A 17,084-nucleotide genomic window follows, 5' to 3' on the forward strand; every position below is an offset into this window, starting at 1 on the left:
GGTGGGGTTGGGGGAATGGCGGCCCGCTTATTTTAGTTTCTTCTCCTTTACATAACGTATTTAATATTACTTAAACTCTGTAATATGATAAACATGATCAATATTTAGTATGTTTTTTGTTGTTGTGGCAGCCAACACATACAATACAAATATGCAGTATATGTGAACAATAATGAATGGAAAATATATTCAATTATATGAAATTATAATAATTTGAATACTGTACCCCCCCACCAAAAAAGGACAAAATAAATAAAAATGCGGTCCCAAAGGGGGCAATCATTCTCATTTACTGTGTAATTCACTTCACCTGTGGTAAATTGCAAGAGCCTAAAAATAGCCATTCTACTATTTTATCAAAGAAAAAACACAACATTCCGCTGTATTTCAGTCAATTGTAAAGTGTAAGGGTGACAATATATTTGACCACATCTGTAAGTCTATGCAGTCCATGTGGGAATTGAGCAAACAACCTTACTGTTGAACCCACAATCTTGGTCCAGAGAGCTCCCTCTCTCTTAGACCTACCTGGTCAAGGCAGTTGAGCAAGTCGCAGAGGCAGGCCCACTGCAGCGCAGGCGTGGGGTAGAAGGAGTGGAAGCAGGCGGTGAAGGTGTTGTGGCACTCTTGCAGCACGGCCTCCAGCAGGGTGAGGGGCTGGGAGAGGTAGCCCTGGGGGTCGTTGTCCAGCTTGGTCAGGCAGTTGTCCATGCCCTCTGACAGGATCTTCTTGAGCAAACTACGGGTCTTGCCCACGCACTCCGCCAGCTTGCTGGACTCCTCCACCACCGCCTTGGTGCTGGCTGGTGAGGAGGAAGAGGGGGGAACAGGAATAGGACAGCGGCCTGGGGGTTAAACCAGGGACAATATGATACTGTTACATTCAGAAACTTTACTTAAAGCTGACGGGTATTTTCATTACTTGCTATAACTATAAGCCTTTATTATAACACTTATGTTAGGTCTCTCAATGTAGCAAAATCATTGGTATCAACTTGGATTCTTGATTTAGTCTTTTCTATAATTTCCATATTTTTGCTACCTGTGTGTGTGTGTGGTGTGTTACCTGTGTGTGTGCATATTACCTGTGTGTGTTACCTGTGTACTACTATGAGCACCTGAATGGTTGTGTTTGTGTGTCTGTGTCTACAGTACATGCGCCTTTGTGTGTGTCCATGCATACTTCCGTGTCTACCCACGTATGTGTACACGTTAGTGCACATGCATCTCTGTAACCCTACCAGAGAGCCTACCAGAGATGGGGAAGATCTCACAGATATAGACACGGAGCAGGCGAAGGCAGCAGGTCCCTACGAAGCGCAGACGCTCCAGGTCCAGCAGGGTAGCCGTGTACTGAAAGCCTTTCAGGCCTCTCAGCTCCTCCACCCCCAGCACCAGGGTGGTCCAGCTCCAGTGGAGGATCCTCAGCAGGGACTCAAAACACTCCTACAGGGAGAGGAGGGGAGGACAACTTTACTGCATATTTATTACCTGTCTATTACAGTTTTATAACCTATTCATGAAACTAGCTTACATCCTAACAAATGCTATATTACACATACGTGGGTAGACACGGAAGTATGCATGGACACACACAAAGGCACATGTACTGTAGATACAGACACACAAACACAACCATTCAGGTGCTCATAGTAGTACACAGGTAACACACAGGCCAGATAGCTCCACACAGACCAGATAGCTCCTCCTCTCTGTTTAAATCAATTTCTTCCATTTGGTGCCTGATGAACAAAATTGGTTTCAATATTGCTATCATACAAGCCAGTGCTCTGATTCTGGGGTATCTGCGGCCTGCCTTGGACCAAGTCTAGCTAGGGGAAACACAAGCGTACGGTACGTACCACTGAGACGGTTCGGGCGAAGGAGCGTTTGAGGATGTGAACCGGCTCACTGGTCTGCTGTTTCCCTTTGGCTGCGTTGCCATCGTTCGACGGAAGTCTGCAGTAGTAAAACAACCACATTACATTCCCATTATAAAGTTGGTTACTTGAAGTTCATCAATATACGGGTCACAAATCAGGAAACATTAGGAGTGTAGGAAAATGACTTGCCTGTACAATAGCTGAGGTATTTGACCTGCATTCACGTCGGTACCGTTGTTTGACTTCTTGGAACTCTTGAACTGAAAGACCACACTGCAAAAAGGAGTAAGTTCACATAATTCACAATGTACAATGAGGAATGGGGGATATCTGTTCAAGTAATTGTATTTCTCTGGACCCCAGTAGGTACCTGTCATCTGTGGTGATGGTGGCCTGTCCGTGGGAGCCACAGTCTGAGCTGGGCCCAGACACCCGGGCCCAGGCCACATACCACCAGCCAAGCTGCAGCAGCACCGGCTCGTCAAACATCATGGCGTACTTCTCCCTGGCAGCGCAGTCGTAGGCCAGGACGTCAGTCTCAGCCATGAGGTCCCCATCTGTCTCATGGTCTCCACCATCAGGCCCCAGCTCAAACAACTGGGGAGTAACACACAACACAAGTCAGTGACAACAGACAAGAGTCAACCTTACCAGCAGAACTTTAATATACCTCTATTCGGACTGCGGCATGAATTCAGCTCTTGGCTAATTTGTTCAATATCACAGAACCTAGCAATTAAATGAATACATTGATAAATACAAAAACAGTTGATGCTAGTATACCTACTAACCTTGATCTTGGAGGTGTACTCAAACTACTAAGATTACATACAGTTGGGAAGAACGATTTTGCAGGTTTTTCTACTTACAAAGCATGTAGAGCTCTGTAAAAAATGTTTTATCAAAGGTACACTTCAACTGTGAGAGACGGAATCTAAAACAAAAATCCAGAAAATCACATTGTATGATTTTTAAGTAATTAATTTGCATTTTATTGCATGACATAAGTATTTGATACATCAGAAAAGCAGAACTTAATATTTGGTATAGAAACCTTTGTTTGCAATTACAGAGATCATACGTTTCCTGTAGTTCTTGACCAGGTTTGCACACACTGCAGCAGGGATTTTGGCCCACTCCTCCATACAGACCTTCTCCAGATCCTTCAGGTTTCGGGGCTGTCGCTGGGCAATACGGACTTTCAGCTCCCTCCAAAGATGTTCTATTGGGACTGGCTAGGCCACTCCTTAGTTGCCCTGGCTGTGTGTTTCAGGTCGTTGTCATGCAGGAAGACCCAGCCACAACCCATCTTCAATGATCCTATTGAGGGACGGAGGTTGTTGGCCAAGATCTCGCGATACATGGCCCCATCCATCCTCCCCTCAATACGGTGCAGTCGTCCTGTCCCCTTTGCAGAAAAGCATCCCCAAAGAATGATGTTTCCACCTCCATGCTTGGGAGGTCCATGCCATGGGATGGTGTTCTTGGGGTTGTACTCATCCTTCTTCTTCCTTCAAACATGGCGGGTGGAGTTCAGACCAAAAAGCTCTATTTTTGTCGCATCAGACCACATGACCTCCTCCCATTCCTCCTCTGGATCATCCAGATGGTCATTGGCAAACTTCAGACGGCCTGGACATGCGCTGGCTTGAGCAAGGGGACCTTGCGTGCGCTGCAGGATTTCAATCCATGACGGCATAGTGTGTTGCTAATGTTTTTCTTTGAGACTGTGGTCCCAGATCTCTTCAGGTCATTGACCAGGTCCTGCCGTGTAGTTCTGGGCTGATTCCTCACTTTCCTCATGATCATTGATGCCCCACGAGGTGAGATCTTGCATGGAGCCCCAGACCGACGGTGATTGACCGTCATCTTGAACTTCTTCCATTTTCTAATAATTGCGCCAACAGTTGTTGCATTCTCACCAAGCTGCTTGCCTATTGTCCTGTAGCCCATCGCAGCCTTGTGCAGGTCTACAATTGTATCCCTGATGTCCTTACACAGCTCTCTGGTCTTGGCCATTGTGGAGAGGTTGGAGTCTGTTTGATTGAGTGTGTGGACAGGTGTCTTTTATACAGGTAACGAGTTCAAACAGGTGTAGTTAATACAGGTAATGAGTGGAGAACAGGGGGGCTTCTTAAAGAAAAACTGTCTGTGAGAGCCGGAATTCTTACTGGTTGGTAGGTGATCAAATGCTTATGTCATGCAATAAAATGCAAATGTAATACTTAAAAATCATACAATGTGATTTTCTGGATTTTTCTTTTAGATTCTGTCTCTCACAGTTGAAGTGTACCTATGATAAAAATTACAGACCTCTACATGCTTTGTAAGTAGGAAAACCTGCAAAATCGGCAGTGTAACAAATACTTGTTGTCCCCACTGTATATTTACACACATACATATACACACACACTACATAAATATATATGTATAAACTCAGCAAAAAAAGAAACTGCATTTATTTTCAGCAAACTAAACATGTGTAAATATTTGTATGAAAATAACAAGATTCAACAACAGACATAAACAGAGTTCCTCTGTCCCGTGTCTGTGTTCTTTTGCCCATCTTAATATTTTATTTTTGTTGGCCAGTTTGAGATATGGCTTTTTCTTTGCAGCTCTGCCTAGAAGGCCAGCATCCCGGAGTCACCTCTTCACTGTTGACGTGGAGACTGGTGTGTTGCAGGTACTATTTAATGAAGCTGCCAGTTGAGGAATTGTGAGGCTTCTGTTTCTCAAACTAGACACGAATGTACTTGTCCTCTTGCTCAGTTGTGCCCTGGGGCCTCCCACTCCTCTTTCTATTCTGGTTAGCAAAATGTTTATATATAAAATGAATATTGATATGTGTGGTCATAACATGATTTTGTGACAAACCACAACATGTGACCGTATCAAGTGTCCAAAACATAAATATATTGCGAATGCATCTGTTTATGTGCTGTACATGTGCACCTCACTTAGGCTTCAACTCCGGTTGCATGGCCTTTACTTATGTATGGAATACTATGTGATAAGTGTGTGTGCAACAGTATATAAAGTCTGCTAATGTACTGGTGTGAAGGCATTTGGGCAGTGGTGTAAAATCCTTCAGTAAAAATACTTTAAAGTACTACTGTTATGGAATTATTGTAATCAAAAGGAGACTCTTAGATTTCTTCAAGACAATCAAACATGATTTAATTATTGCAGTAATGGAGCTCTTCAACGACCCCCCACCCCCACGATTCGTCGAGAGCACAACGACAAAAGATACCATGGCCTTTTATAGCCAAGACACCCCCTTCGGTCTACATGACAAACAGATGTTTGGAATGGGTCACAAGGTTAAGATTTGTGAGAAAAATACTTATAATTCACAGCAGACATTATCTGCTATAAAAACGTATCATTGTGTAGAAACCAGGGTCTGCCCCCGAGGCATCGCTCCCTGGTACCTTCCATTCGGGCACACAGACACTAATCATGCTATGGATTGTGGTCTTGTTAGGTTTATCGTAAATCCACTGTCAGTGTTAAATCTCCCAGAGGCCCACTTTCAGTAGAACACACACAGATGTGTGTTCTAACAACCCCTTATTCTGTTGCATAAAACAACCATTTGATGCAATTATAAAATAATCTTGCAATTATTCTCTCATAATACTTCAGTCTGGTTTAATAGAAGGAATTTTAAATGATTTATACTTTTTCTTTTGATACTTAAGTATAAAAAGTAAATGGAATTGCAAAAATGTACTTAAGTATTTTTAAAGCCAAATACTGTTAGACTAACTCAAGTAGAATGTTACTGTGTGACTTTTACTTTTGCCATTTTCTATTAAGGTATTTCACAATTTACTCAAGTATGAAAATGTTGTACTTTTTCCACCACTGGATGTGGCTGGGGGTTTATTGCATTTCTTTCACATGTCCCCATCAATTTTGTGTGTCTGGGTAAGCATCATCTAATATTTTTTATCTGAACACTTTGTTTACCTGGAATGTTTCCTTACTGTAGGCTACTTCTACTTTTAGTCTTAATATTTACTGCTCTAGTCACTGTTTAGCACATGACTTCATATGTGAATCCTGAAAGAGATGGGCGGGGCTGGCTTAAAAGGGTGTGAGCAACGCAAAATGGATGAAGACAAAGGAGAGCTCTCCAGTAGGTACCAAAAAAATCAAAGGCCCTTTTCTCAAAAGTGAGTTTACAAGTTTATCAACTTTCAAAGCAGAACTACTTTCCCATTGTTCCTCAAAAATCCACTGTATGATATACCATTTTGTAGCTCTGAGTCTCTACTTTTATCCAATGTAAAAAACACAATTTCAAATTTTGCTACATAAGACCGAATCCAGGATGTGAGTCACAAATATTGAATTTGGCCTTTACTACTATAGCCCAGAGAAACACATTAAATAACACATTCATAAATGGCAAAAAAGATAGTAAAACAATAAATCATAAGAAACAAGGATGACATGCTTGTCCTATATCTAGGAGATATAAGAAAGCTCAGGAAATACATGTTTTTTTATTCATATTTAACCCTATTTTGTGTAGGCACAACTCCCTTCGTACTTCCATTCATTCAAAAAAAGTACAGATTACCTACAGACGAGTTGGGTGTCACTCGTGAGGGTCGTACACCATTGTGTTCGAGTCTCACCTTTCCAGAGTGGTTATAATTAGTTTCAGACGCTACCAGTGGTGGAAAAAGTACCCCATCGTCTACTTATACTCAAGTATAAGATACCTTAACAGAAAATGACTCAAGTAAAAGAGAAAGTCACCCAGTAAAATACTACTTGAGTAAAAGTCTAAAAGTATTTGAATATAAATATACTTTAGAGTATCAAAAGTGAAAGTAAAAGTACAGATAATTTCAAATTCCTTATATTAGGTCAACCCGATGATGGTATGACTTTTTTTAATTCATGGAGTGTCAGGGGCACACTCCAACACTGACATAATTTACAAATGAAGCATTTGTGTTTAGTGAGTCCGCCAAATAAGAGGCAGTAGGGATGAGCAGGGATGTTCTGGACCATTTTCCTGTCCTGCTAAGTGTACATTTGGGTGTCAGGGAAAACGTAAGGAGTAAAAAGTACATTACTTTCTTTATGAATGTTCTGAAGTAAAAATAAAAAAATAAATAGTAAAGTACATATACCCCCCAAAAAACGACTAAGTAGTAGGTACAGGTATTTTTACTTAAGTACTTTTCACCACTGGACATTAGACATTTCCGTGAGAACACCGATTTTAGGGATATCTCATGGTCTGACAAACACTGCTCTAGCGTTGCCACCTATCACCGCAGATGCGAAAGAGCCACATCAACGTATGCGGGGGATTGAGACACATCCAATGCAACCACAAAAAAATCTCTAGCTTATATTTTTTTTATTGTGTTACTTTGACGCACCGGTCCCTCAATCAACTCTAGAGGGTTAACATTTTTTATTTTATTTTTTATAACTGACTCAACTCTGTACCCACATACAATTATCTGCAAGGTCCCTCAGTTGAGCTGTGAATTTCAAACACAGATTCAACCAAAAAGAACTGGGAGGTTTTCCAATGCCTCAAAGAACAGCACCTATTGGTACAGTGGGGCAAAAAAGTATTTAGTCAGCCAGCAATTGTTCAAGTTCTCCCACTTAAAAAGATGAGGCCTGTAATTTTCATCATAGGTACACTTCAACTATGACAGACAAAATGAGAAAAAAAATCCAGAAAATCACATTGTAGGATTTTTAATGAATTTATTTGCACATTATGGTGGAAAATAAGTGTTCGGTCACCTACAAACAAGCAAGATTTCTGGCTCTCACAGACCTCTTCTTTAAGAGGCTCCTCTGTCCTCCGCTCGTTACCTGTATTAATGGCACCTGTTTGAACTTGTTATCAGTATAAAAGACACCTGTCCACAACCTCAAACAGTCACACTCCAAACTCCACTATGGCCAAGACCAAAGAGCTGTCAAAGGACACCAGAAACAAAATTGTAGACCTGCACCAGGCTGGGAAGACTGAATCTGCAATAGGTAAGCAGCTTGGTTTGAAGAAATCAACTGTGGGAGCAATTATTAGGAAATGGAAGACATACAAGACCACTGATAATCTCCCTCGATCTGGGGCTCCACGCAAGATCTCAAAATGATCACAAAAATCCCAGAATCACACAGGGGGACCTAGTGAATGACCTGCAGAGAGCTGGGACCAAAGTAACAAAGCCTAGCATCAGTAACACACTACGCCGCCAGGGACTCAAATCCTGCAGTGCCAGATAGAACTTGTTGGTAAAAACTCAACTCGTCGTGTTTGGAGGACAAAGAATGCTGAGTTGCATCCAATGAACACCATACCTACTGTGAAGCATGGGGGAGGAAACATCATGCTTTGGGGCTGTTTTTCTGCAAAGGGACAAGGACGACTGATCCGTGTAAAAGAAAGAATGGGGCCATTTATCGTGAGATTTTCAGTGAAAACCTCCTTCCATCAGCAAGGGCATTGAAGATGAAACGTGACTGGGTCTTTCAGCATGACAATGATCCCAAACACACCACCCGGGCAACGAAGGAGTGGCTTCATAAGAAGCATTTCAAGGTCCTGGAGTGGCCTAGCCAGTCTCCAGATCTCAACCCCATAGAAAATCTTTGGAGGGAGTTGAAAGTCCGTGTTGCCCAGCAACAGCCCCAAAACATCACTGCTCTAGAGGAGATCTGCATGGAGGAATGGGCCAAAATACCAGCAACATTGTGTGAAGACTTACATAAAACGTTTGACCTCTGTCATTGCCAACAAAGGGTATATAACAAAGTATTGAGATAAACTTTTGTTATTGACCAAATACTTATTTTCCACCATAATTTGCAAATAAATTCATAAAAAATCCTACAATGTGATTTTCTGGATTTTTTTTCTTTTGTCATAGTTGAAGTGTACCTATGATGAAAATTATAGGCCTCTCTCATCTTTTTTAAGTGGGAGAACTTGCACAATTGGTGGCTGACTAAATACTTTTTTGCCACACTGTATATATATATATTTTTTTTTTAAGTAGACAATGGTGACTTTAAAAAAGGAAGCCTGTACAATATAAAAAATATTCCAAAACATGCATCCTGTTTGCAACAATGCACGAAGTAATACTGCAAAACATGTGGCAAATTAACTTTTTGTCCTGAATACAAAGTGTTATGTTTGGGGCAAATAAAATACAACACATTACCTAGTCTTGCACAGGCAAAATTCTACAGGAAATCCTGGTTCAGTCTGCTTTCCATCAGACACTGAAAGATCACTTCACCTTTCAGCAGGAAAATAACTTAAAACACAAGGCCAGATCTGGCAAGACCAGAAAAATGGTCTAAGAACCAATTTGACAGAGCTTGAATAATTTTTTAAAAGAATAATGGGCAAATGTTGCACAACCCAGGTGTGGTAAGCTCCTAGAAACTCACCCAGAAAGACTCAGCCATAGTCGCTGCCAACGTGATACCACAAATTATTGATTGAGGGGTGTGAATACTTACGTAAATGAGATATTTCTGCATTTCATTTTCATGAAATTAGCAAAGTTTTCAAAAACATGTTTTCACTTTGTCATGATGGGTTAGATGTGTGTAACTGGTTGAGAAAAAAATATTTCATCCATTTTGAATTCAGGCTGTAACACAACTAAATGTGGAAAAAGTAAAGGTGTATGAATACTTTCTGAAGGCAATGTATGGACCTAGAAAACCGAGCTAGAGGAAATGCAGTCTATTTGCTAGTATCCCTGCCACTGACCTTGATCTTAGCGGTGTACTCCCCACGGCCCCCGAACAGGCCCAGCCCCCCCAGCAGGATGTCTGCATCAGCACAGAAGCGGATGGCCTCCACCGAGTGGGCAGAGTAACCCCAGCCACCCCCGTGACCTATGACATTACACAAGAAGTTGCGATAAGTCAGCTCTGCAGCATGATCTGTGCTCATAACAATACAATGAGGTTAGTTTTATTAGAAGCATCCAGTCACTGCGATATGACATATGAACATATTGGAATACTGTTCCAATACATCCTAAAGCTTCCTTGAATTACAATAAACTTGAAATGGCACATTTTTAATATATCACTGGTAATGAAGTATATGTAATGTTGTTTCTGGCTGGAATGTCTTGTAAATAAATTAATCAAACCAAAATCATGAAAAATGGATAAGAGAAAAAGTGATAAGAGAAATGGCTGAGTGTGACAAATACTGTAGTAGAAGATGAGAAAATAAAACCATGATCTCCTGTTAGTCATCAGCAAAAATCCCGTGTGTGGACTGAGGACTCACTCTCAAAGCGGTTGACCACGCTGTAGTCTTCTTTGGAGTAGACCTTCATAACGGCCTGAGTCTCCTCTTCTGTGCTGGTCACACCCATCTTTAGCTCCTGCATGGTCGCCAGCGTATCCAGGCAACCTGGTCACAACACACACAGGGGACTTCGCTTAACATTATTAATAATGTGCTTAACATTATCAGAGGAATTGACACCTCTGTTAATTGTTTTGTCTATTTTTGCTATGCTTTTTTAAAGTGCTTGGCAGTACTGCTGTAATAGCGCTGTGTTAAAGTGGGTTATAGTACAGAATAATGCTTTTCTTATAGCTAGGCCTTTCTGAAAGTATGCACATGTATAATGCTCCCATGCCCGGAGAGAATATAATTAAATAAATAAGATCTAACACTAAGTACTAAAAGCGTTTTCAATAGCTATCAAAAGGAAATGTCAAAAGTGCTTCAGTGTAAAGCGGAGAGAGGGAGTGAGAGAGAGACAGCGACAGTAGAGTGACGAGACCACTGATATCAAGCAACATACATTTGGCCAATAGTTGCATTGATGCACTGAGCTGGCAGAGCCATGTCAATTTAAATACTGAGGCAAATAGTAAAATAGTATGAATCAAATAGCTGACTGTATTTCCTGGCCAACACGGCCAAAATAGGTAAGAGATAAACACATCCACTTTAAATTTTCTTGAAAATAATGGACAACGTGATATTGGCATTATTTCCAAGATAATTGTACAGAGCGGAAGCGTTCAAGCTGCTTTGTTTGTGATACTTGTTTGAAAATGATAAATAACAATAAGCTGATGTGCAATTTTGCCTGGCTTAGAAGAGTTGCTGTGTTTTCCAGACACACTGTTCATCACATTGCATATCAAACACTAGGCAAAAAGTTAGCTAAATCGTCTGTTAGCAAATCTGCCAATATCACAAATGAATTCTACAATAGCAGTTGCTGAAAACAGCTGTTCAAACTAGAAACATGTGGGAGGATTTGACAGCATAGCGCCACTTGCATCATGACTGCAAAATTGACAGAAATTCATGCAATCTCTACAAAAACATATCAATGCTAGCTAGTTTTCCATCATTAGACCTTCGTTTACAATGTATCCAATTTATGTTTGTGTGGTTGTTGGTTTAGTTTTCTGTAACTTTGTAGCAAGTACGGTCTACATCGTTTAGTTCCCAGTGGATATGACCCGGGACCCGCTACCCTATCAGTAGAAATCCACAGAAAGAGGTCTGTCAAATTCGTATCATCATTCTGATTATACCCAGTATGTGCAGGGCTCCGTGGGAGCGGGTGGTGGTGGTGTGGGAGCCGGCGGGCAGTGCCAGCTCTGGGCTGAGGATGCTGCAGCTGGCCTGGAGGTCCGTGGCCGAGGGCACACGGGCATCGGCAATCACGGCGTTGTAGCACCACATCTCCCTCGATGCCGGCAGAAATCTACAGGTGGGAGGACAGTGAGGAGTTGAAAGATCAAATAGAGGGTATTAAAGGATGTCTGTGTGTGTGTAAGGTAACAAGGTTACAGAGCATTCAGAAATACAGGTAATTCGAAAAGCATTCAGACTCCTTGACTTTCCACATTTGGCTAGGTTACAACCTTATTATAAAACAAATTTAACAAATAGATTGGCAAAATTTCAAAAACCCTGTTTTCATATTGTTATTATGGGGTATTGTGTATAGACTGATGAGGAACATTTTCATTTAATCCATTTTAGAATAAGGCTGTAAGGTAACAAAATGTCAAAAAACGGAAGGAGTCTGAATACTTTCCAAATGCACCGTATTTCGTAGACCAGACATTTCTCAAGGGATAGGCGATATGGCTTAAATGTCAGTTTGACATGAACAGTTTGACACTTGAATAATAACCTTATATTCTAAATATACTTTATGAGTAGTGCATGACCGTAGCATGGCAACAAATTCATTATACAGGGTTTTAGTCAGGCTAACTCCATCCTGAATGTTTTATCAAACTTAAACCAAAAATTATAGAACCAGTAGTGAAGTAGTCCTATTTGCCACTTTCCAAAGGAATCAAAATTCTCTTTTGCCTCAGACTTTGCTACTGCACATTTGTTCAATTACAGAATTCAGTTGTATTCGTTAATTTTAAGCATTTTTATAAATTGGTTAATTGCACACACTCATTTAATACCATTTACAGTCACATTTGTTTTATCCCTGTGAATTGTTTTCATCTCTGTATACCAGGGAAGGGCAACTAGCTTTTAACCATTTACAACAAATATATATATTTTTTCACTTACTTATGAGAGTTAGAATACACAAGGTGCAATTTAGAAATGTGGTTGTGCATCTGTAGTCAATTAGCCCATGCCAGCAAAACATCTAGCGGTCAGCTATCTAAACTTGTAGTAAGCATATGGTTGAATTACAGATCGTGGTGGATAATAAAATAATAAATCAAAACTGCCAATATTTGCCTCTTGAACCCTGTCCAGTGGGCGCAACAGCGTCTCTACTTCCTAAGGCGGCTGAATAAATTCGGAATGCCGCCTCGGGTCCTCTACAAATACTACTGCTGCGCCATCAAGAGCATCTTGACCGGCTGCATCACAGACGGGAGTTGCTACATACATGACCAGAAAGCACTCCAGCCAATGGTAAAGACGGCCCATTACATCACTTGGAGTGTGCTCCTACCCATCAGGGACATACAGTACCAGTCAAATGTTTACACACATCTTCTCATTCAAGGGTTTTTATTTTCACTATTTTCTACATTGTAGAATAATAGTGAAGACATCAAAACAATGAAATAACACATATGGAATCAAACAAGTGATTGGTACAAGCATACTACTTCAAAGCAGCCACACTTTGCCTTGACAGCTTTGCACACACTTGGCATTCCCTCAACAAGCTTCAACTGGAATGCTTTTCCAAGAGTCTTGAAGGAGTTCCCATATGTGCTGAGCACTTGTTGGCTGCTTTTCCTTCACTCTGGGGTCCAACTCATCCCAAACCATCTCAATTGGGTTGAGGTCGGGGTGATTGTGGAGGCCAGGTCATCTGATGCAGCACTTCATCACTCTCCTTCTTGGTCAAATAGCTCTTACACAGCCTGGAGGTGTGTTGGGTCACTGTCCGGTTGAAAAACAAATGATAATCCCACTAAGCACAAACCAGATGGGATAGCATATCGTTGCAGAATGCTGTGGTAGCCATGTGGTTAAGTGTGCTTTGAAATCACTGACAGTTGTTTCACCAGCAAAGCACCCCCGCACCATCACACCTCATCCTCCATGCTTCACGTGGGAACCACGCATGCAGAGATTATCCGTTCACCTTCTCTGCATCACAAAGACAAGGCGGTTGGAACCAAAAATAAATTATTTGGACTCAACAGACCAAAGGACAGATTTTCACCGGTCTAATGTCTATTGCTCATGTCTCTTGGCCGAAGCAAGTCTCTTCTTATTGGTGATGGCTATTTAAAGAATGCAAAATATAAAATGTATTTTGATTTGGTTAACACTGTTTTGGTTACTACATGATGTGTGTTATTTCATAGTTTATGTCTTCACTATTATTCCACAATGTAGAAAATAGTAAAAATAAAGAATAAGCATTGAATGAGTGTTCTAAAACTTTTGACTGGTAGTGTATGTGACTAGTTTCAGGAAACTAGCCATATGTCGCGCTTCATCACTTCACTGGAGATCCATTTCAACGTAAACTTGTTTTAATTATCAAAATGTGTTTTTTGGGGGGGTGGGGGGTGGAAAGGCTTTCTGGAACATGTGAACTTTCATGTGCCTTACTAAACTTGTATGCCATCTGTTAATACGAATAAAAATGTTAAATTACGAGCCTAGTTGGTTTAGCCACAGAAGAAGTCAGCAACCTTCCAACCTTGGTCTGCCATGTAGCACGCTTTTGTCTTTTTGAGCTGGTCAGCATGTGTAGGTAATCCTGTCTAACGCTGCTTTTAAAAAATATACACTGCTCAAAAGAATTAAGGGAACACTTAAACAACACAATGTAACTCCAAGTCAATCACACTTCTGTGAAATCAAACTGTCCACTTAGGAAGCAACACTGATTGACAATAAATTTCACATGCTGTTGTGCAAATGGAATAGACAACAGGTGGAAATTATAGGCAATTAGCAAGACACCCCCAATAAAGGAGTGGTTCTGCATGTGGTGACCACAGACCACTGCTCAGTTCCTATGCTTCCTGGCTGATGTTTTGGTCACTTTTGAATGCTGGCGGTGCTTTCACTCTAGTGGTAGCATGAGACGGAGTCTACAACCCACACAAGTGGCTCAGGTAGTGCAGCTCATCCAGGATGGCACATCAATGCGAGATGTGGCAAGAGGTTTGCTGTGTCTGTCAGCGTAGTGTCCAGAGCATGGAGGCGCTACCAGGAGACAGGCCAGTACATCAGGAGACATGGAGGAGGCCATAGGAGGGCAACAACCCAGCAGCAGGACCGCTACCTCTGCCTTTGTGCAAGGAGGAGCACTGCCAGAGCCCTGCAAAATGACCTCCAGCAGGCCACAAGTGTGCATGTGTCTGCTCAAACGGTCAGAAACAGACTACATGAGGGTGGTATGAGGGCCCAACGTCCACAGGTGGGGGTTGTGCCACTGGCACCCTGTCTCTTCACAGATGAACGCAGGTTCACACTGAGCACATGTGACAGACGTGACAGTTTGGAGATGCCGTGGAGAACGTTCTGCTGCCTGCAACATCCTCCAGCATGACCGGTTTGGCGGTGGGTCAGTCATGGTGTGGGGTGGCATTTCTTTGGAGGGCCGCACAGCCCTCCATGTGCTCGCCAGAGGTAGCCTGACTGCCATTTGGTACCGAGATGAGATCCTCAGACCCTTTGTGAGACCATACGCTGGTGTGGTTGGCCCTGGGTTCCTCCTAATGCAAGACCTCATGTGGCTGGAGTGTGTCAGCAGTTCCTGCAAGAGGAAGACATTGATGCTATGGACTGGCATGCCCGTTCCCCAGACCTGAATCCAATTGAGCACATCTGGGACATCATGTCTCGCTCCATCCACCAACGCCACGTTGCACCACAGACTGTCCAGGAGTTGGCAGATGCTTTAGTCCAGGTCTGGGAGGAGATCCCTCAGGAGACCATCCGCCACCTCATCAGGAGCATGCCCAGGCATTGTAGGGAGGTTATACAGGCACGTGGAGGCCACACACACTACTGAGCCTCATTTTGACTTGTTTTAAGGACATTACATCAAAGTTGGATCAGCCTGTAGTGTGGTTTTCCACTTTGAGTGTGACTCCAAATCCAGACCTCCACGGGTTGATAAATTTGATTTCCATTGATAATTTTTGTGTGATTTTGTTGTCAGCACATTCAACTATGTAAAGAAAAAAGTATTTAATAAGAATATTTAATTCATTCAGATGTAGGATGTGTTATTTTAGTGTTCCCTTTATTTTTTTGAGCAGTGTATATTGCGTAGTAGATATATTACTCCATAAGTGCTGCTCTCCACTTTCCGGAGGACCGAGTTTTGAAATCAGTGGAATTCGAGTATGATAGCTAAGGAGATGAGAAAATACCTGTCGCCGGATTATGTCTTCAAACTAAGGGCAACCATGGCTTACGGGACAGAGAGGGAGGAGCGTCCATCCATGTATACGGGTAAGAGAGTCTAGAGCTAGTTACATTTTCAGATATTACACGTTTCTAATTTTGTCAGAAAGTCATTTTCCTTTCAAGGTAAGTGTACTGTTAGCTAGCTAACGGCTGGCTGGCTGGCTCGCTACCTAATGTTACGTGTATGATCTGTGTAGTCATATTATTCGTATCTCAGAGCCATTTGCTTTGCTAGTTATAGCCTAATGTTAGCTAGCTAACATTAAACATGGTTGGTTAGCTACCTGCAGTTTCGTGCAGTGTAGTAATGTCACGAGTTGGGATTATGGTTCATTGTTTAGCTAGCTAGCTACATGTCTAAACAAAAGACTCCACTACGCAAGTAAACATTTCAAATGAATGTTGATGTCACTGCGACAACTGTTGATATACATAACTGGTAAATTCGCTCTGGCTATCAACAACAATTTCAGAGCACTCTTGCCTGTGTGTGCCAGAGCACAGAATAACTGGCGAATTAACCGACTCTCAACACCCGTTGAAAATGGCCGGTGTCAGTAAACGTGGGCAAAAAAGTGTAGTCACCAACGCTCTGGATAACAAAAACAGCCTAACCAGCTCTGCTAGGGTGAGTAAAATGGTCAGAGTGAGCTGTTCTCTCATTGTGTGGAAGTAGCTAGCAAGCTAGCCAAAATTAGACAGCTTGGGTGCTTGACTGCTGTTATTAGGACAGAACCCTTGAAGAGATCGGTGTGGCTAAAGCTTAATAGGGTGTGAACGATGCTGAATGAGTGTAGACAAAGAGGAGCTCTCCAATAGGTGTACCAAAACATTCAAAGGCCATTTTCTCAAAAGTGAGATTACAAGTTCATAAACTTTCAAAACAGAATGACTTTCCCTTTGTTCCTCAACTGTAGTTTATGATGTTCACTTTTCTAGCTCTGAGTCTCTACATTTATCCATGTAAAAAACACAACTTCAAATACATAATCGAGCCGGTCGGTCACATACTTACGTGATGTATCCGAGTCTCATCTGGTTGAGTTTTCGTTATTGCAGATATGAAGCAGGAAAAATTCAGTGGTCCATGTATTGAAGTTTGTAGCTGGAGATGCTTATTTCTCGTAGTAGCTCGTGTTGGCTCACCATTTTTTCTCAATTTGTTTAGTCTAGTATTTTGTCGGTTTGGGTCCTTTCCGGGAGAGATGAAGACTCAGTGGTTCGTCTTGTTATCGGAGTGTGTTATTCAGCAAAAGTTGCTCTCAGGTTAT

General features: G+C 41.8%; 1 protein-coding gene across 23 annotated transcripts in view; it reads right to left on the reverse strand.

Moving 5' to 3' along the window:
- LOC112234653 (E3 ubiquitin-protein ligase MYCBP2-like) overlaps positions 1–17,084 on the reverse strand; it is a 326,118-nt gene that overhangs the window by 146,724 nt on the left and 162,310 nt on the right. For 17 of the 23 annotated variants that reach the window (XM_042314694.1, XM_042314668.1, XM_042314624.1 and 14 more), the window contains 8 exons: positions 11,472–11,644; positions 10,198–10,323; positions 9,664–9,791; positions 2,254–2,480; positions 2,073–2,156; positions 1,863–1,959; positions 1,254–1,446; positions 529–845 (listed from right to left, as the gene is read on the reverse strand). In XM_042314694.1, coding sequence (XP_042170628.1) covers positions 529–845; positions 1,254–1,446; positions 1,863–1,959; positions 2,073–2,156; positions 2,254–2,480; positions 9,664–9,791; positions 10,198–10,323; positions 11,472–11,644 — 1,345 coding nt within the window. Of the gene's footprint in view, positions 1–528; positions 846–1,241; positions 1,447–1,862; positions 1,960–2,072; positions 2,157–2,253; positions 2,481–9,663; positions 9,792–10,197; positions 10,324–11,471; positions 11,645–17,084 lie in introns of all 23 variants that reach the window. The other 6 variants (XM_042314744.1, XM_042314728.1, XM_042314737.1 and 3 more) reach the window with 2 other exon arrangements.

This window comes from Oncorhynchus tshawytscha, linkage group LG03 (assembly GCF_018296145.1).
Source record: "Oncorhynchus tshawytscha isolate Ot180627B linkage group LG03, Otsh_v2.0, whole genome shotgun sequence".
Classification (NCBI taxonomy): domain Eukaryota; kingdom Metazoa; phylum Chordata; class Actinopteri; order Salmoniformes; family Salmonidae; genus Oncorhynchus; species Oncorhynchus tshawytscha.